This window comes from Panthera tigris, chromosome D1 (assembly GCF_018350195.1).
Source record: "Panthera tigris isolate Pti1 chromosome D1, P.tigris_Pti1_mat1.1, whole genome shotgun sequence".
NCBI classification, from domain to species: domain Eukaryota; kingdom Metazoa; phylum Chordata; class Mammalia; order Carnivora; family Felidae; genus Panthera; species Panthera tigris.
Window position 1 is genome coordinate 101770653 of NC_056669.1, and position 19901 is coordinate 101790553.

A 19901-nucleotide genomic window follows, 5' to 3' on the forward strand; every position below is an offset into this window, starting at 1 on the left:
GTGCTGACAGCTCGGAGCCTGTTTCAGATTCTGTGTCGCCCTCTCTCTCTGCCCCTCCCCCACTTGCGCTCTGTCTCAAAAATAAATAAACATTTTTTTTAATTGAAAAAAAATACCAGAGAAAAGCATTTGCATCTTACCCATTTTGGCAGGTCAATATCCCCCACTTGCGCTCTGTCTCAAAAATAAATAAACATTTTTTTTAATTGAAAAAAAATACCAGAGAAAAGCATTTGCATCTTACCCATTTTGGCAGGTCAATATCCCCCACTTGCGCTCTGTCTCAAAAATAAATAAACATTTTTTTTAATTGAAAAAAAATACCAGAGAAAAGCATTTGCATCTTACCCATTTTGGCAGGTCAATATCCCCCACTTGCGCTCTGTCTTAATAATAAATAAACATTTTTTTTAATTGAAAAAAAATACAGAGAAAAGCATTTGCATCTTACCCATTTTGGCAGGTCAATATCCGACATGAAAGATTCTGGGCCCTGATCCATAGTAAATAAGAAGTCAAAGCAAATTTTTCTTCCCCTAGAATGGTATTCCTCAGCCAGGTTCTGAAGAGAGGTTGGCGCCCTAATGCCCAAGGCATTCCTTTTTTTTTCCCTTAGTTATTTTAATGTTTATTTATTTTTCAGAGAGACAGTGTACAAGTGGGGGAGGGACAGAAACAGAGTGGGAAGGGCAGAGATGGAGAGGGAGACACGGAATCTGAAACAGGCTCCAGGCTCTGAGCTGTCAGCGCAGAGCCTGACGTGGGGCTTGAACTCGGGAGCGGTGAGATCATGACCTGAGCTGAAGTCGGACACTCGACCAACTGAGCCCCCCAGGAGCCCCCCAAGGCCTTCTTCACATGTAATCAACCCACTTCTCTCTGCATCTAAGGTGGTATCAGTTGTGTACTGTCCATGGGAGAAAACAGTCACTTGAACAAGTCTCTGTGTTCTGAGAATAAGATGACCCTGATTCCTCTGCCCCGGGTCCAAATTTTGGTTCATTTTTCTTCAGAGGAGAAACTATAGGTGCATACATTTTGAGCAAGAGTTCATCCACGTAACTTGTACTTCTACGATCTGAGGACCAACTGGAAGAAAAATATTCAAAACCTGATAAAATGCCCAACGTGATAAAATTCTCTCTAGAGAAAGAGCTTTAATGGGAACTTGAACCTCACCCAGGGTACCCAAGTGGGGAGAAGCCATGTGCATATCAATATGGGGGAAGAGGTCCCCACCAGAAGGGAAGGTTCTCGAGGCAGAGAAACCCTAGACCTGCCCCCCAGGGTTGGTCTGAGTTCACAACCCTGAGCTGATTGGCTATCTGAACACCCAGACTAGTGAGAAATTCTGCAAATATCCTAATTAAGTCAACCGCAGGCCATTCGTCTTGGGGAAAAATGCTAATGTCCTCAGCCAGGGAAGACCTTCAGCTTTAATATCAACCTCATCGGACAGGAGAATCTCCACAAAGCAAAGACACCCTCTGAATGTCCAGAGTGGCCAGAGAGCCGAGATGGCTGAGGAGGTAGACCCACAGACTGGGCAAACGTCTCCACCAGGCCTTCTCCACCCAGAGACTGGTCCACAGACCACCACACTCTGGCTGCTGGACGGGAGATGTTCACTCTGGTGCCTGCTTCAGGTTAACCCCTGGTGTCTACCTCTTCTTTACAAGGATTCATCAGGATTTGTGGTTCAGACAGACTTGTTCCGTATCCTGGCTCGTCACTTACTTGCTCTGTGATGTTGAACGGATCGATTAATTTCTATGAGTCTCTCTCTTCTTAAAAAAAAAAATTTTTTTTTGTTTTAATTTTAGAAGAGAGAGCATGAGCAGGGGAGAGGGGCAGAAGGAGAGAGAATCTTAAGCAGGCTCCACACTCAGCACGGAGCCTGATGCGGGACTCTATCCCGAGACCCTGGGGTTACGACCTGAGCCAGAATCAAAAGTCAGATGCTCAACTGACTGAGCCCTCCAAGCTCCACTCTCTCTCTCTCTTTTTAATTTTATTTATTTATTTTTTTAATGTTTATTCATTTTTGAGAGAGAGAGAGAGAGAGACAGAGGCAGAGCATGAGTAGGGGAAGGGCAGAGAGAGAGAGGGAGACACAGAATGTGAAGCAGGCTCCAGACTCTGAGCTGTCAGCACAGAGCCCAATGCAGGGCTTGAACTCATGAACAGCAAGATCATGACCTGAGCCAAAGTCAGATGCTTAACCGTTTAACCGACTGAGCCACCCAGGCACTCCAGGACATGTCCTCTCTTTTTTTTTTTTTTTTTTTTTTAATGTTTATTTATTTCGAGGGAGGGGAAGAAAGAGAAGGAGAGGGAATTCCAAGCAAGCTGAGTGCTGTTAACACAGAGAGGCGGCTCTTAAGATCTCACCGTTGGTGAGATCATGAGCTAAGCCAAAATCAAGAGTTGCAGGCTTAACTGACTGAGCCACCCAGGCTCCTCGCCCCTCTCTTTTTTTAAATTTAAGATGAGATTAATATGAGCACCCACTTCATAGGTGTCATGAAAATTAACAAGGATGGGGGCGCCTGGGTGGCGCAGTCGGTTAAGCGTCCGACTTCAGCCAGGTCACGATCTCGCGGTCCGTGAGTTCGAGCCCCGCGTCAGGCTCTGGGCTGATGGCTCGGAGCCTGGAGCCTGTTTCCGATTCTGTGTCTCCCTCTCTCTCTGCCCCTCCCCCGTTCATGCTCTGTCTCTCTCTGTCCCAAAAATAAATTAAAAACGTTGAAAAAAAAAAAATTAAAAAAAAAAAAAAAAAAAAAAAGAAAATTAACAAGGATGAATGAGGTTGCTTTCCACCACCTTCTTTTTGTTTGGCTGACCCAATTTCCCAGAATCCACAAGCTCAGTGTGTGTCCCAGGCCCCCAGCTTGGGCCTGGGGATGGGGAAGTGGCATCCTCTGTGCCCTTGTGGTGAAGGAACTCCCCCATGGCTGAGGGGGTTCCCAAGTGGCCATAGGAAGTGGACCACCAGCAAAGCATAGTCTTTATGGGTCTTTTCCAATGACCCCCAAGGAGACGCACACGTATTCTCTCGTCCTGTCCTTGGGCAGTCCCTTAGGATAGCAGTTCTGAAGCTAGCAGCTAACTTTCCTGACTGTTCTAAACAGGACCGGCCCAGCAGTGAGATGATCATAGAACTTTACAGCCATATCAGAGACCTTATTGGGCAAAGAGGGAAGGGTTGCCAGAATTAGCAAATAAAATACAGAATGCCCAGTTAATTTTGAATTTCAGATAAGTGACCAAAAAATATTATTATTACTTTTTAATGTTTATTTTTTTTGAGAGAGAGAGAGAGAGTGAGCAGGGGAGGGGCACAGAGAGAGGGAGACAGAGGATGGAAAGCAGGTTCTGCATTGACAGGAGAGAGCCCAATGTGGGGCTCGAACTCAAGAACTGTGAGATCATGCCCTGTGCCGCAGTCGGACGCTTAAATGACTGAGCCACGCAGGCGCCCCAGGAGAAAAAAAAAATTTTTTTTAAGTATTTCCCAATATTGCCTGGAACATACTTCCTAAGAATTTTTTTTTTTTTTGGTTGTTTATTTATCTGAAATTCAAATTTAACAGGGCTTCCTGTGTTTTATCTGGCAACCCAGAGAGGAGGGCTTGGTGCGAGGGGGAAACAACTTGGGGGTCACACAGCAAGCCAGGCCTCATCGCCAGGTCTGCTGGTTCCCAGGCCACTGGCCTCACACCCAACCATCTGCCCAGGCATAAGGGGAATGAATGCTTGCTGGGCTGGCGGCCTCGCGGATTCCTCACCTGTTCTACAAGCGAAGAACCACTAATTCCAGGTCTCCAGCGGCGAAGCACGACACCCGCACAGCACACGGGAGAACAGGGCCGAGCTCAGGACTTGAGGGGATTTAGGTCAGAGTCCAGGCTGTTTTCCAAGTGCGGGTGATCACAGGCCAGACATTTAACTGCTCCAAGGCTCAGGTTTTTAAACTACCAAACGGGCACAATGAGACCGATTTCCAAAGGGTTACTTTGAGGATTAGCAGAGTTGAGCAATTCCCCAAAAGTTGGTTGCTTGTAAACTATGGAGTATATTCTGGGTCTATGCAGTTTCATCAGGACCCATGAAGACAGAAGAGGAACTTTGGGTGTGGAGGGCTGAGAACTTGCACCCAAGCTTCTCCACCCCGGGCTCCCAAGGGGCTTGGGACTGAAATCTGGCCCGGCCCCACGAAGCCCGACCGAGTGGTCCGTCCCATCCCCATTTACGGGAACTCACAGCGGCGATCAATCATCCTTAATTTGTAACTGGGCAGTGTCCTGAGCCAGCCAATAGCCAAGACCGACCCCACCACGCACCCCACCTCCCTGACCCTGCGGGACTATCCACTCAGTCGGCACTGAAGCTGCCCAGCGTCCAGGAGTTTGGAGCAGGTTTGGTGATGGGGGAGGGGGGGCGCAGGGGTGCGGGGGTGGGGGTGGGGAGTGGGGTGTCTTCGTCTCCTTTCCCTTCCCTGGTTTCTTGCCCCCCTTTTATCTCTGAAGTTTCTGTAGACTTGCTTCCACTGAAGACTTCTGTCCCCCTCCTCCCGTTACCCCCTCCCCTCAGTGCCCCTCTCTACCCCCCCCCCACCGTAACCCCCCCACCGTACCCCCCTCCCGCTCCCGCCTGAGCTGTGGTGCCCAGCCCCCTCTGGACCTCCCCTGCTTCCCCCTGCCTCTAGCGTCATTGTTAGGCTTTAAAGCCGGACTCTGGATGGAACAGATGGATGGAGACCCGGCCTTGGGAGGGGGAAGGAAGGGCCAGCCGGTGCCGGGAAAGGGAAGCGGTTTGGGGAAAACAAAACAGGGGGAGGAGCCTGGGAGAGGAGGAGGAGAAGGAGGAGGGGATTCGCGCTGAGGGGCTAAGGCCGGGAACCGAATGGGGGCGGGCCCAGGGTGGGTGGAAGGTGCTGTGGGGTGGAAGCCCCCAGGGCCCCAGGGCTGGGAGCTGACTGCAACGCCGGCTGTCTCCGCAGGTCCCGGCTGACGCCGCCGCCCAGATGGCCTCCAGGCTGACCTCGCTGACCCTCCTGCTGCTGCTGCTGGCTGGGGTGAGTGGTCCCTTCGAAGGGACGTGGGGCGGGGGGGGGGAAGGGGGTTGAGGTTTAACCGTTCCAGGCCCGGAGAACGAAGAGAGCTCCTCTTGACATCAGCAAGTGTGGTCCTTGCCCCGGGATTCGGAGAGAGTGAGGCAGCAGCCAGGTTCTAATCCCGGCCCGCTGCCCACCAGTTGGGGTGGCCTTGAGCAAGTCCCTTCCCCGAGCTTACCTGTGATGGTTTATAAAGTGGAGAATAGAGCGGGAGGGTCAGAGAGGGCCAGGAGATGGACAGCATTCTGTGATCTAGAAGCCGGGGGTTATGGTGGCAAACTGAGCTGCGGGGTGGGGTGGGGCCCCGGCTGCTGAGACCCTGGTTCTCTCGGGGGCTGCGCCCGTGAAAACACTCCGGGGGTCTGGGTGGGGGCCGATCGCAGCAGAGGTCCCAGCGGTGTGGGAGTCAGGAGGAAGGTGGGCGCTTGCTTTGCGCGTCTGTGCAGGGATGGTCGAGTGTGGAAGTTGGCCTGGGAAGTTCCATTAGAGAATCAGCAGGTGCTGCCCTTTGATGAGCGAGGGATCTGGAATCAGAGTCGAATCATCAGCTTCTGTGAGACCCTGGGTTAGTTACTGAATATCTCAGCATCAGTTTCTTTTATCAGTGAGATGGGATAATAGCCATGACATTTGGGGCTGGATAATTCAGTAGGAGGGTCTATCCTGTGCACTGGAGGACGCTTTGCAGTATCCCCGGTTTCTACCCACGAGATGGCCATTAGCAACTCCACCCTACCCCCCAATCCCCTTCCCTCCCGTAAGATAACCAAAACTGCCTCCAGACATTGCCAAAAGTTCCCAGGGATTAAAATGGTCTCGGACTGAGAGCCACTGGTCTATACTATTTCTTCCTCCTCCCTTCCTTTCTTTTGGAACGCTGGGGGTTTTCGGTAGGCACTACTGTAACGGCTTGCAACCCACAATTTGAAAAACCACAGTTCTCACGCAAAGATCACGAGCTCAAATATCTATATTGGCCTGGCAGGTGAGCTGAGACAGGCCGATACCCAAAAGAAATTGCAAGAGGGGCGCCTGGGTGGCTCTCAGTCGGTTAAGCATCGACTTTGGCTCAGGTCATGAGATCTCACGGTTCGCGGGTTCGAGCCCCACGTTGGGCTCCATGCTGACAGCTCAGAGCCTGGAGCTCCCTCTGCGTCTCCCTCTCTGCTCCTCCTCTGCTTCCGCTCTGTCTCTCTCTCAAAAATAAGTAAACATTAAAAAAAAGAAGAAGAAGAAATTGCAAGAACATCGATAAATGGCCGTTGGCACTCAGCTCCAAAATTTGGGAAACAACTTCCCGTAAGGCAGTGATTGCCCAGAGTTAACAGAGTCCCCGTCTGCTCCTTACCTTTGCGGAGATTATCCCTGTCTCCACCCCTGCCCCCACCGGCTCCAGCATTGCCCCTTCTCTGGAAAAACTAGTGGTTGGCAGCTTCAGGCAGGCCCCTTACCCACCAGGTTTTTCCAGCAGTTATTCTCCAGTACAGGACGTTTTCCACAGCCCCCCCTTCCCTTCCCGCTTTGAGTGTTTAAGGGGGACTGTGCTTCATGCTGGGAAAAATGAAACTCCGTTTCTTGAACCGCAGGTTAGCGCCTTCTCAGATCGGAGTGTTCCTAGCCAGAGCTCCACGGCAGAGAGCCAGCAAGGAGAAAGCGAAGAACACATCTTGGAGGGAGAGATCCCCAAGGATGTATCCATTCAGCACACCGAGGACTCTTCCACCTTGTTGAAAACCAGCTCAACCGTCGAAACAACGAATACTGCTTTTGAATCCACCCGTCAGCCCTTCATCCAGTCCACTACTCAACCCACGACCGAGCCTACGACTAAGCCCACGACCGAGCCCACGACCGAGCCCACGACCGAGCCCACTACCGAGCCCACTACCGAGCCCACTACCGAGCCCACTACGGCACCCTTCTGTCCGGGGCCTGATACTTCCTGCTCTGACGTGGAGAGTCAGTTGGCAGAGTCCAAGTTGGGAGAGGCTTTGATGGACTTCTCGGTGAAGCTCTACCATGCCTTCTCAGCAATTAAGAAGGTGGAGACCAACATGGCCTTTTCTCCATTCAGCATTGCCAGTCTCCTAACTCAGGTCCTGCTTGGTAAGTTCTGACAAACTCAGGTCCGGACAAAGTTCTCTCCGAGTTGTACGTTGGCCCCTCCCAGGAGGTTCCCCACCCAGATGCCTACAAACCCCAGATGCCTCAGGGAGGAAGCTATAAAAATGGGCTACGTTTGGGGGGAGGGTAACCTTTCATTCTTGAGCATTCACGTATGCCTTCAGCTAACAGTGATTTGATAGGCACCAAGGCCTATAAAACCCCACGGACGGTACAGGAACAAACATTTTTTATTTTATTTTTTTAAAATTGACATCCAAGTTAGTTAGCATATAGTGCAACAATGATTTCAGGAGTAGATTCCTTAATGCCCCTTACCCATTTAGCCCCTCCCCCCTCCCACAACCCCTCCAGTAACCCTCAGTTCTCCATATTTATGAGTCTCTTCTGTTTTGTCCCCCTCCCTATTTTTATATTAGTTTTGTTTCCCTTCCCTTATGTCCATCTGTTTTATCTCTTAAAGTCCTCATATGAGTGAAGTCATATGATTTTCGATACAGGAACATATAAAGCAAAGTTCCAGTCACCAGCCTTGGTTCAGGGTAAGGCGGTAAGGAAGGTGAAGCCATGACTGATAGACGTAGAATAGAATCATGCTGATGGTGCTTTCTGGCTGTGTGACCTTGGCAGGCTCCTTAACTTCTCTGAGCCTGAGTCCTCAGGTGTGAAATGGAGATGGTTGTACCTACTCCAAAAAAGAAAGCAGATAGCTTAGTGCCTGGCTCAGAGGGAGGTCAAAAAAATGTTAATCCTCTGCCTTCCTGAGAGATGCTATTAAGTCCCGTGGGATTAACCTCTATCTATACCCCCTAGAGTGCTCCATAAATTTTTTCTGTTACTGCACAGAAGAGGGGCACAATAAACATCTAATAATGAATAACTAAAAGGGTATTGAACGTCTATGCTCTTTTTTTTTTTATTTTTAATTTTATTTGTTTATTTTGAGAGGGAGGGAGGGAACAGGAGAGGGACAGAGAGAGAGAATCCCAGGCAGGCTCCACACTGTCAGCACAGAACCTGACTTGGGGCTTGAAGTCATAGACCATGAGATCATGACCTGAGCTGAAATCAAGAGTCAGATGCTTAACCGAGTGAGCCACCCAGGTGCCCCCAAACATCAATGCTGTTTTGTGATTCTCTGGTGTCTCCTCTCATGTGTCCCTGCCTATAGGGTAAACCTTTGTAAACCCAAACCAACTAAGTAATAGTGTACGTGTGAAACAGGCAGTGATTGGACTAGGCCTTCCGTGACATGTGGGATTAAAATTAGGTGGAAAAATGGAGACTATTCAAAGCCTTGGAAAAGCTTATCCGTGATTATTCCCAATTCCCCCACCCCTGTCTTTGACATAGGAATTGTCTTTTGAAACAGTCGCTCCCACTCAGATGATTTGCGATTCCCTTCAAAGCAAGAAACAACGTGCCCCCCCCCCCCCATAATTCCAGCCTGGTCTCTCAATCCTAGTCCTGAATGGTGGGTCCCCCGTTCCTGCAGTTCTCCCTCATTTCTGCCCTTGGTCGTAGGCGCTGGGGACAGCACCAAGAGAAACCTGGAGAACCTCCTTTCCTACCCCGAGGACTTTGCCTGTGTCCACCAGGCCATGAAGGCCTTCACATCCAAAGGCTTCACTTCATTTTCTCAGATCTTCCACAGCCCGGGTGAGTTTCCTGGGAGAAGACAACAGCTGCTAAGCAGGGATTGGAGAGGATTCTGAGGGGGACCTGGGGAAAGAGGCTGGAGGGAACGTTAGAGCTAGAACATCAGCGATGGACTGCAGAGCAGGTGAGGGCCTCAGCAGGAATGCCATTTGGCTCTAGGTACTGGATGGTTCTCCTGGTAAGGCCTTGGGCAAGTCATTTCCATGCATCAACCCTGATTAGATTAAGAATGGCCTTCTGCATTTATTCATAGATAGGACCAGAGGGCTCAAGTTAAAAAAAATTCTTTTAAGTTTATTCATTTATTTTGAGAGAGAGAGAGAGAGAGAGAATCCGGAGTTGGGAGAGCCTGAGGTGGGGCTTGAACTCACGAACCCCGTGAGATCATGACCTGAGCCAAAACCACGAGTCAGACACTTAACCGACTGAGCCACCCAGGTGCCCCTCAAGTTGAAAATTTTTTATTAATCTGGGTCAGGGGAGCCTTGAGACTTGTAGTTGTTTGCACTTTTGTGTTCTGTGAATTTGTGGTCATTTACGTATATTGCATTATTGAGTATGTAATAAGGTTAATAAGCTTCCAAAATGATGTAATACAGTTATTTTCAAATTTTCTTCCCCAGAGCCCTGGGGTTCTGCTGAGCTGCTTCAGGGGTCGTGGTGGAAGTTAGGGGGGTGATCAGGGAGGCTGAGTGGTGGGTGGGGTACCAGCTGTGGGGGCGGGGGCAGATGGGGCCAGCCAGGCTCCGAGCCCTCCCCCAGCTTCCACCAGAACCCTTTTAACTGTGGGCTTCAGACATGACTATTTGAAACCACAGTTCTTCTCCTTAAAGAGGTTCGAAAACTACAGATCTAGTCTGACCCCCTTCTTTAAAGGGAAAACTTTTTCCTGTTTTTCTTAAACTTGTTTTAAAAATGTTTAATGTTCATTTGTTTCAGAGAGAGACAGAGACAGAGAGACAGAGAGAGACAGAGCACAAGTGGGGGTGGGGCAGAGAGAAAGGGAGACACAGAATCCAGGCTCCAAACTGTCAGCACAGAGCCTGACTTGGGGCTCGAACCTGCGAACTGTGAGATCATGACCTGAGCTGAAGTCGAACACTCAACCGACTGAGCCACCCAGGCGCCACTTTTTTAAACTTAAAAAGCAATACTTACTCATTGTAAAAAACAGAAAACACAGGGAAGCAAAACAAAAGAAGAAGAAGAAACAAAGGAAACTCAGCCATCAGCCCATTATCTTAAAAAAAAAAAATACCCTGTTTTTAGAGATGGGCAAAATCGTCTCAGAGGTGTTCAAGAAACACTGCATTTACTTATTTGCTACAAATCCACTCAATCCTCTGTCTTGCTAGATTGGTAGAAAACACAACTGCATTTGATGTTATCTATTTAGTCCAAGAAAAATTACTCTTCAAACATTATTCCCCCCCCCCATTTTTTTAAAGTATTTATTTATTTATTTATTTTGAGAGAGAAAGAGAGAGCACAAGCAGGGGAGGAACAGAGAGAGAGGTTCCCAAGCAGACTCCGCAGTGTCAGCGCAGAGCCCGAGGCAGGGCTCAAACTCACGAATCGTGAGATCATGACCTGAGCCGAAATCGAGAGTCGGACATTCAACCGCCTGAGCCACCCAGGCTCCCCCAAACACTATTTTCTTTAGTGGACTTGAACTTTAGAGAAGAAAAGCCGGGAAATCTCACCGGATTTCCACTGACACCGAGAAGCAGAGTCCATTCTCTGCTGAATTCAGGGGAGAGAGTAGGGAAAACACTGGCAAATGGAAGTTAGTATCTCAGAAGAGTTATTTTGCCGAGCTACAACCACACGGCAAGGGGAGACAGCAAGGGCCTCGGATGGGTCCTGCCTTCAGTTCAGGGCTGGCTTTCTCGGGGCCTCCAGTGTAAGAGGAGCGGGCTGGCCCCCTGCTCCAGCCTGCCGCGTTCGCTGCGGCGAGCTGAGAGCGATAGGAAACGCGTTCCCTCTCACAGCCTGCTCCTAGAAGGGAGAGGATGTTCAGGGGACTCATGCCTCCCTCTCTCCACCTGCCTCCCGCCCCCCAGACCTGGCCGTAAGAGACACCTTTGTGAATGCCTCTCAGAACCTCTATGGCAGCAGACCCACAGTCCTGGGAAACGACAGTGATGTCAATACGGAGCTCATCAACACCTGGGTGGCGGAGAAGACCAACCACAAGATCACGCAGCTGCTGGACAGCCTGCCCTCTGACACCTGCCTGGTCTTCCTCAACGCCGTCTACCTGAGTGGTAAGGGAGCGAGCCTTGAGCCACGCGGTCTTTCTGCCCTGAGTCCTTTCCCTCTTCCTGGCTTGCAAGCCCACGCAACCCCAAGTTCCACAGCTGGACCCCCTTGTGCCCGGCCCACCCCTTGCCAACAGGGCTTTGAGCTCCTCGTCATCCCTTGCCCACCTGCTTAGAGTAATTCTCCTTCCCCTTCCCTCTAGCCAAGTGGAAGACAACCTTTGATCCAAAAAGAACCAGGATGGAGCCCTTTTACCTCAAATCCTCTGTGATAAAAGCATCCATGATGAACAGCAAGAAATACCCGGTGGCCCATTTCACTGACCCAACTTTGAAAGCCAAGGTATGTTCTGGGCCCTTCCCACTCTCGTTTCAGAGCCTCTGGCAGGTCCTGGTGTCTTTTATGCCACGGCCCCCATCAGTTTGGGGCATACCCTTATGAACTCCTCATTTCTACTCCTTCCATCTGTATTTCCACCCTATCTTTTCTGCTTTTCCCCTCTCTAGTTTGGCCGAGGCAGGCATGGTTTATTTTAGGCTGGAAAGCAGGATTCTAAAAGTTTCTTCATCTCCACTGCATCGAATGTCAAAAAGTGAGTCTGTTCATCTGTTTCTTTTTCTCGTCAACCCACCAGGAGACCCTGGTGGCTTAGTTAAGTCGTGTGTATAGCATGCATATGTAGATGTACATGGGTATGAGTAGGTATAGCTGTGTGTGCATGTGCGTGGTAAGTGCACGTGTGTGCATGTGTTAAATGGCATATGTTCCTTAGCAGAAATTGAATGGTAAAATGTCAATGGATGGGAAGGGTGGGAAGATTGAATACGGATCCCAGAAGTTTCTGGTTTTGTGTTTTTGTTTTTGTTTTTTTTTTGAGAGAGAGAGAGAGCAAGCATGAGCAGGGGAGGTGCAGAGAGATAGAGAGAATCCCAAGCAGGTTCTGCACTATCAGTGTGGAGCCCAACGTGGGGCTCGAACTCATGAACCATAAGACCATGACCTGAGCCGAAACCAAGTCAGACACTTGACTGACTGAGTCACCCAGGCGCCGCCAGATTAAACTCCTTTAAACCATTTATTCCATTTACAAATATGGTTCATATTTCCACAAGCAATTTGAGCTTGTCCATATATTTTGCTTTATAAAAATACTTTATAAGTTTCATATACTTGATTTTCTTTTTAAGCCTGCCAGATACCCATCAGGGCTGAATTACAACCCCCCTGTTGGCTAGATCTTTCCAAGCACCTAAATCTTACTGTAAAGTAAAAATTGAATTTGAAGAGTAAATCAGCTTTCCACCAACATCTCAATATCATTCTCAAATTTAATTATCCTACACCTTTTTTTTTTTTTTGCTTAAAAGCATAAAACTAAGATGTCTGATTCTCTTATGAGTTTATTTATTTATTATATTTTTAATGTTTATTTTTGAGAGAGAGAATGGGGAAGAGCATGAGCAGGGGAGGGGCAGAGAGAGGGTGGGGGAGAGAAAGAATCTGAAGCAGGCTTCACACTGTTGGCATAGAGCCCAGTGTGGGGCTCGAACCCACAAACCGTGAGATCTTGACCTGAGTTGAAGTTGGATGCTCAACCGACTGAGCCATCCAGGCGCCCCGATGTCTGTTCTCTTAAAAATTATAAACACCATTTTGAATAATGAACACACCAACCACCCTGAATATACTCTGATGTTAATACTATGGAGTTGGTTTACTTTGTTAAACTCATACTTAATTCTAAGGCTTACTAGGACTCAAGAACATTTACCCAACTAGGGAGGTTAGATTTATGGATTCAGGAATACAAGGGTTACTGGCTTGAAAATTTAAGACCACAACATGGTAATCTTATGGTAAGAGATTCAAGGTGTGTACCCAGGACCTGAAGGGTATACATTTCCAGATGAGTCTGCCCTATCCAGTGCCTATGCCAACAGGGACCCTTTGTCCATGTTCTTCAGTTGATATCAGTTTACGCCAGTTTCTTCCGAGCCATTACTTTGTTTATTTTTGGGACAGAGAGAGACAGAGCATGAACGGGAGAGGGGCAGATAGAGAGGGAGACACAGAATCGGAAGCAGGCTCCAGGCTCCGAGCCATCAGCCCAGAGCCTGACGCGGGGCTCGAACTCACGGACTGCGAGATCGTGACCTGGCTGAAGTCGGACGCTTAACCGACTGCGCCACCCAGGCGCCCCACGAGCCATTATTTTGCATTCCAACAATCGATGGGTTTCCCATTAATTTCTTTATTGCCCAGTTGAATTCTGCATTCTAGATTCTTCTCATTCCTATCCCAACCTCAACCATGGTGCCCTTGTAATTATAGTCTCTTACATCCTATTAGACTATGGTTTCTCAGCCTTGGCACTATTGACATTTCGGGTTAGGTAATTCTTTGTTATGAGGGGCTATCCTGGGCACTGTGTAGATTTTAGCATCATCCCTGTCTTCTACCACTAGATGCCAGCAGCACTGTGGGTCCCCTCCCTTCCAATTGTCACAACCAAAATGTGTCTAGACATTGTCAAGTGTCCACTGGGAGCAAATTCACCCTGGGTTGAGAGCCCCTCTATATTAGACCTATGGGTCCTGTACTTGAGTCACACTTCTGTCTGACCACCAGTTGGAAGTCCTTTTAATGGCAAGCTTGACAGGTAAGCTAGGATCGGCTTGTACACAATCTCAAATGCCACACGAAGAGATTTATACTTAATCTCATAGACAATAAAGAGCCACCAAAAGTCTTTAAAAGGACTGGGGCGCCTGACTGGCTCAGTCTTTGGAGCATGTGACTCTTGATCTTACAGTTGTGGGTTCAAGCCCCATGGTGGGTGTAAAGATACCTTAAAAATTTTGGGGCGCCTGGATGGCTCAGTCGGTTGAGCGGCCGACTTCGGCTCAGGTCATGATCTCGCGGTCCGTGGGTTCGAGCCCCGCCTCGGGCTCTGTGCTGACAGCTCGGAGCCTGGAGCCTGTTTCAGATTCTGTGTCTCCCTCTCTCTGACCCTCCCCCGTTCATGCTCTGTCTCTCTCTGTCTCAAAAATAAATAAACATTTTAAAAAAATTAAAAAAAAAAAAAAGATACCTTAAAAATTTTAAAAACGTCCTTCAAAGGACTGATCTGGAGCACCTGGGTGGCACAGTTGGTTAAGCCTCTGACTTTGCCTCAGGTCATGATCTCACAGATTGTGAGTTCGAGCCCCACGTCGGACTCTCTGCTGTCAGCACAGAGCCTGCTTCGGATCCTCTGTTCCCCTCTCTCTCTGCCCCTCCCCCACTTTCTCTCTCTCTCTTTCTCTCTCTCTCAAAAATAAATAAGCATTTGGGGCACCTGGGTGACTCAGTTGGTTAAGCATCTGACTTCGGCTCAGGTCATGATCTCATGGTTTGTGCGTTTGAGCCCCATCTCAGGCTCCTTGCTGATCGTTCAGAAGTAGCTGACAGCTACTTTGGATTCCTCGCTCACTCTGCCCCTCCCCAGCTCATGCACTCGCTCTCTCTCTCTCTCAAAAAAAATTTTTTTAAAAATTAAACACATAAATAAAAGGACTGATGTGATGACTCTGTTATATACTTTATGCACAGCACAGTGGAGGGGAAGGGAACAGGGCTCAGATCAACTTGCTTGCCTATATTGTGTGGCTAGTCAGCAGCAGAGTCGGGGTATAGTCCTCCGCCTGTGTGATCAGAAAGCCATACTCATTCTCTCTGCATCTCGCCAGAGATGCAACTCACAGAGCTAGACTGGCACCGTTCACCCAGCTAGCCTCCCCATTTTGTCGCCAAGCTTGGGAGCCTCGGTCCGGCTGCGGCTTGCTGCGGTAGCACAGACTATGGCAGCAGACCAACGATAAGCCTTGGGACGCAGTGGGTGGGAGCCAGGAGAGCCGGGGTCGGAAGGCTGAGAAGGCGCATCTCTTACCCTCCAGGTGGGGCAGCTGCAGCTCTCCCACAACCTCAGCTTGGTGATCCTGGTGCCCCAGAACACGAAACACCATCTTGAAGACCTGGAACGGGCTCTCAGCCCCACTGTCTTCAAGGCTGTCATGAAGAAGCTGGAGATGACCAAATTCCAGCCCACTCTCCTGACGCTACCCCGCATCAAAGTGACGAGCAAGCAAGACATGCTGACGGTCGTGGAGAACCTAAGTAAGCTCTGGCAGCTCAGGATTACTCCAAGGCCATTGGGGTGGAGAGGAGGGTATCCTTAGGATGTGGTTTAGCACTCTCTAGGATATTTTATACCTCCGTCATCTCAGGTTATTCCTCAGTCCTGTGAGTTAGAGGGGAAGATGCTATCATCCCATTGGATCATTGAGGAAATTGAGACTCGGTGTTTACATGACTCACCCAAGGTCCCTTGAGCTCATTAGAAATGAACAAGAACATCAACCCAGGTCTCCATCTCGACTATTCCTACTCTGGTTCATCGTGTCATAGACACTGGGACAGGTGGCCAGGATGGGTTATGGATGCTCCTTCCCCAGGCACCTTTCATAACATGCAGCCACCCCATGGACTATGCAAGAAGCTATCTGCATAATAGAGTCTGGAGGCTTCTGAGTTTAGGGGAGGCAACAGAGATCTCTTACCTGACTTTTGGCCTCACTTCCGGATCTTTGACCTCATGTCCAGATATATCATTTCATTTTCTGTTATAGAACCCTCTAATAGGTGAACTTGTTTCCTAGTATATGACCTCATTTGGTAACATATGACCTCTTTCTGGTGTATGACCTCACTTCCAAGGTCCAAGGAAGCAAGAATATCATTTCTCAATGTTCTTTGGTGGGGGGGGTGTGGCAAGGCCTCTCACCTCTTCGGAGAGGGTGGTAGTTGGAGTGAAGATCAGCCCACTGATACAGGATCTAAGAAAGTGGACCAGAAGGCACAACATATAACTTGACAAGCAAGGCAAGTGGACAAAGAGAGTATTGGGGCTTGGTTCTAACCCAGACAATATAGGACAAATGTCTTCAGCAGCTGAGGCTTTCATTCTGGTCTTCCTTCCTTCCTTCCTTCCTTCCTTCCTTCCTTCCTCCCTCCCTCCCTCCCTCCCTCCCTCCCTCCCTCCCTCCCTCTCTTTCTCTTGCTTGTTCCCTTTCTTTCCTTCTTTCCTTATTCTTTCCTCTTTCCTTCCTTTTTTCTTTCTTTTCCTTCCTTCCTTCCTTCCTCTCTTTCTTTCTTTCTTTCTTTCTTTCTTTCTTTCTTTCAATAATCTCTACACCCAATGTGAGGCTCGAACTCACAAGCCCAAGATCCAGAATTGCACGCTCTACCAACTGAGCCAGCCAGGCGTCCCTCCTGCTCGTCTTTGACTCCTTGTTTTTCTCTGGTCTGCTCTAGAATTCTTTGACTTTCTTTACGACCTCAACCTGTGCGGGCTGACACACGACACGGATCTTCAGGTTTCTGCGATGCAGCACCAGGCCGTGCTGGAGCTGACGGAGTCCGGGGTGGAGGCGGCTGCGGCCTCGGCTGTTTCCGTGGCCCGCAATTTGCTAGTCTTTGAAGTGCAGCAGCCCTTCCTCTTCCTGATCTGGGACCAGCAACACAAATTCCCTGTCTTCATGGGGCGGGTGTATGACCCCAGGATCTGAGACCCGCAGGCCACCAGGCTAAGGCAAGCCCTCCCCCTCAAGCCTCGCCCTTCCGGTGGCAGCCTTGCTGTTGCCTGCCTGGACTCACCTCCAGCCACCTTCCGCCTCGTGTGTTCCCTGCCTCCATGTGAAGGGTGCCCTCGGGGTCTGCTGAGGGACCTACATCTAATGTCCCTTCCCTAGGGCTCCCCAAAACACTTGTTTGCAGCTTTCTCTGGCTCAAGTTTACCAGACTCTACAAATAAAACCTGGCAGACCATGACTTCCTCTCTTATTTGCCTTTCAATTTTTGAGGACAAGGGCTCCCATGTCCCCTGTATCAGCTAGTATTGCTGGGTAACAAATCATCCCAAACTTAGTGGCTTAACATAGCAACCACTTATTATTTCACATAAGTCTTGGGAGTGGAGGAGTGGTCTTACCGACCTGGCTGATCTTCCCAGGACTTGTTCATGCATCTCTAATAGTTGGGGGATGACCGATCTATAATGGATTCCACTGGGATACCTTGGCTCTCCTCTGCAGGTCTCCCACATCCTTCCTGCAGGCAGGGATTCCAAGAGAGTCAGAAATGAGCGGTCTTTTCCACACCTCTGCATCAAGTTTACCATCAGCCAGAGCAAGTCACTTGCCCGCATCTAGCATGAGAATGGAAAGGCACTACAAAGTTCCAGACGAGGCCATGAGTCAGGGGCTCTTGGTGACCTGCATTTACCACAGTCCCCGTGTCCCTTGTCTGCAAACAACCGCGACACTAACAGTCACTAATGTTGGGAGCTTACACGGGCAATCTGCTCTGAGCTTTGCAGACCTTTAATGCTTGCCACAACTTCATACGGAAAACTTCAGAAAGATGAAGTCTTGCTCGAAGTCACACAGTTAGGAAATGGATTTGAAAGCACGTTTCTGACTCTGAAAATTCAGAGCCACTCTCTTATATCTCTGTGCCCTTCTGTCTTAAAATCCTGACTTTTCTTAAATATCTAATTATCTGTTCATTGAATACCTAGGACGTGTCGGGCACTATGCTAAGCACCGAAAATGTAAAGATAACTTAAATTTAGTGCCTGCCTTCAAAACCTACAGCTTGATGAGACAGACAAATAGGAAGATACAATTTCGTATGTAGTAGTTTTTTAAAGTTTTGTTTATTTCTTTGTTTTAGTAATCTCTACACCCAGCAAGGGACTCAAACTCACAACCCCCAAATCAAGAATTTCATGCTCTCCCGACAGAGCCAGCCAGATGCCCGTAAGAAGATAGATTTTAGGGGCAACTGGGTGGCTCAGTGGGTTAAGCCTCCAACTTTGGCACAGATCCTGATCTCACTGTCCATGAGTTCAAGCCCCACGTCAGACTCTGTGCTGACAGCTCAGAGCCTGGAGCCTGCTTCAGATTCTGTGTCTCTCTCTCTGCCCTTCCCCTGCTCATGCGTGCACTCTCTCTCTCCCTCTCAAAAATAAATAAACATTTTTTTAAAAAAGATAGACTTTAATACTGAATGTTCTTTGCATCCCTGAAGATGTCTCAATGTGTTTTTCTCATGTCTGCCTTCTGCTCTTCGACTCGCTAACGTTCCCTCCAACTTTTATTTATTTTCTTAAAATTTTTTTCCTTTTTTTTTTTTAATGTTTATTTGTTTTTGAGAGACAAAATGTGGGCGGGGGAGGGGCAGAGAGAGAGGGAGACACAGAATCCGAAGCAGGCTCCAGGCTCCGAGCTGTCAGCACGGAGCCCGATGTGGAGCTCAAACTCACGGACTACGAGATCATGATCTGAGCCGAAGTTGGACGCTTAACCGACTGAGCCAGCCAGGCGCCCCTTCCCTCCAACTTTTAGCCCTTCTAGCTCCCTTTTTCCCTCTCTCCCCTTCTCATCCCATTTTTATTTCAGTCCCCTGTCCCTATTTCCCCGCCAAATGTGTCTGTACCCCTTTCTTCCCCCCTCCTAGTTACAGTGTTGTCAACCCAAACAGGAGGACTGGTTTCTGGATGTATCCCTGTTCCACAAGAGTTTCATCAGGCATGTGCCCTACAGGAAGATTTGATTTTCTGATAGGGTCTTTTTTTTTTTTTTTTAATTTTCTTAATGTTTATTTTTGAGAGAGAGAGAGAGAGAGAGAGAGAGAGAGATCATGAGAGGGGGAGGGGTAGTGAGAGAGGGAAACACAGAATCCCAAGCAGGCTCCAAGCTCTAAGCTGTCAGCACAGAGACCGACGCAGGGCTGGAACCCGCTAACGGCGAGATCATGACCTGGGCTGAAATCAGACGCTTAACCGACTGAGCCACCCAGGCGCCCCAACGGTCTTTTTTGTTTTTCCTTAGAGCACGAGCAGGGAAGAGGGGTAGAGAGGAAGAGAGAGGGAATGTTAAGCGGGCTCTACACTCAGTGCGGAGCCCGACGCTGGGCTCAATCCCACGACACTGGATCATGACCTGAGCTGAAATCAAGAGTCAGACGCTCAACAGACCGAGCCACCCAGGTGCCCTGATTTTCTGACAGGGTCTTAACCTCAGTCAAGCTAGTCCTGCCTGAGCTGCTTCTGTAGAGTGAGTGATTTCCTAAGGCCATCAAAGCCACCACATCACCGCTGCCTCCTGCTCCAGGGACTTCTGCTGCCTGTAGCATCTGGCTTCCCCGTCCCCCTTCTCAGTGAACACCCTGGTCGTGAGGAGAAACTGAGGCGTGGGGAGGGGGGCCGTGCAATCACTGGCCAGGCTGGGTACTGCAGCCAGGCTCCCCGCCCTCAGCCTTCAGTCTGGCCCCTCTCTCTCCTGCGTGCGGTGATGCAGCTTCGGTAAACATTGGCCGGACTGGCACAGGATGGATTCTGATCACCAAGCACGTCGGCTCCCTGGTGCCTCAACTGGTCAGCGTACTCTCGTCCACGCGCGTTCTGGCAGACGCCGAATTCTCAGAGGCGGGAAGAAGACATGAGAGGTACTCCTGGCTTGTCCCCTCCCCTGTATTCACCTATCAGCTTGTCTTCTGCTCTCACACTTGCTCCCCCGTGTCCCGTGGACTGTTCCTAGGGCGAAGCCTCAGGAGGGCAGGTCCCAGGTCAAAGGCCTTCCTTGCGGCTCAGTCTCCCAGCTGAGGCTGAGAACCAGACAAGGGCCACCCAGATGACCTG

The 19901-nt window shown here is 49.3% G+C and overlaps 1 protein-coding gene across 2 annotated transcripts; it reads left to right on the forward strand.

Annotated features, from left to right (window-relative positions):
• The first annotated feature begins 4314 nt into the window (after positions 1–4314).
• Positions 4315–17029, forward strand: SERPING1 (serpin family G member 1). Of its 2 annotated transcripts, XM_042959180.1 has the most exons (9): positions 4315–4418; positions 5003–5077; positions 6703–6966; positions 7015–7222; positions 8765–8899; positions 10963–11166; positions 11364–11503; positions 15097–15316; positions 16514–17029. In XM_042959180.1, exons 2-9 carry the CDS (start codon positions 5027–5029, stop codon positions 16765–16767), a joined length of 1476 nt encoding a protein of 491 aa, XP_042815114.1. In that variant the 5' UTR covers positions 4315–4418; positions 5003–5026; the 3' UTR covers positions 16768–17029. The 2 variants fall into 2 exon arrangements, with proteins under 2 accessions (XP_042815114.1, XP_042815113.1); XM_042959179.1 differs by having other exon boundaries at positions 6703–7222.
• The last annotated feature ends 2872 nt before the right edge of the window (positions 17030–19901 follow it).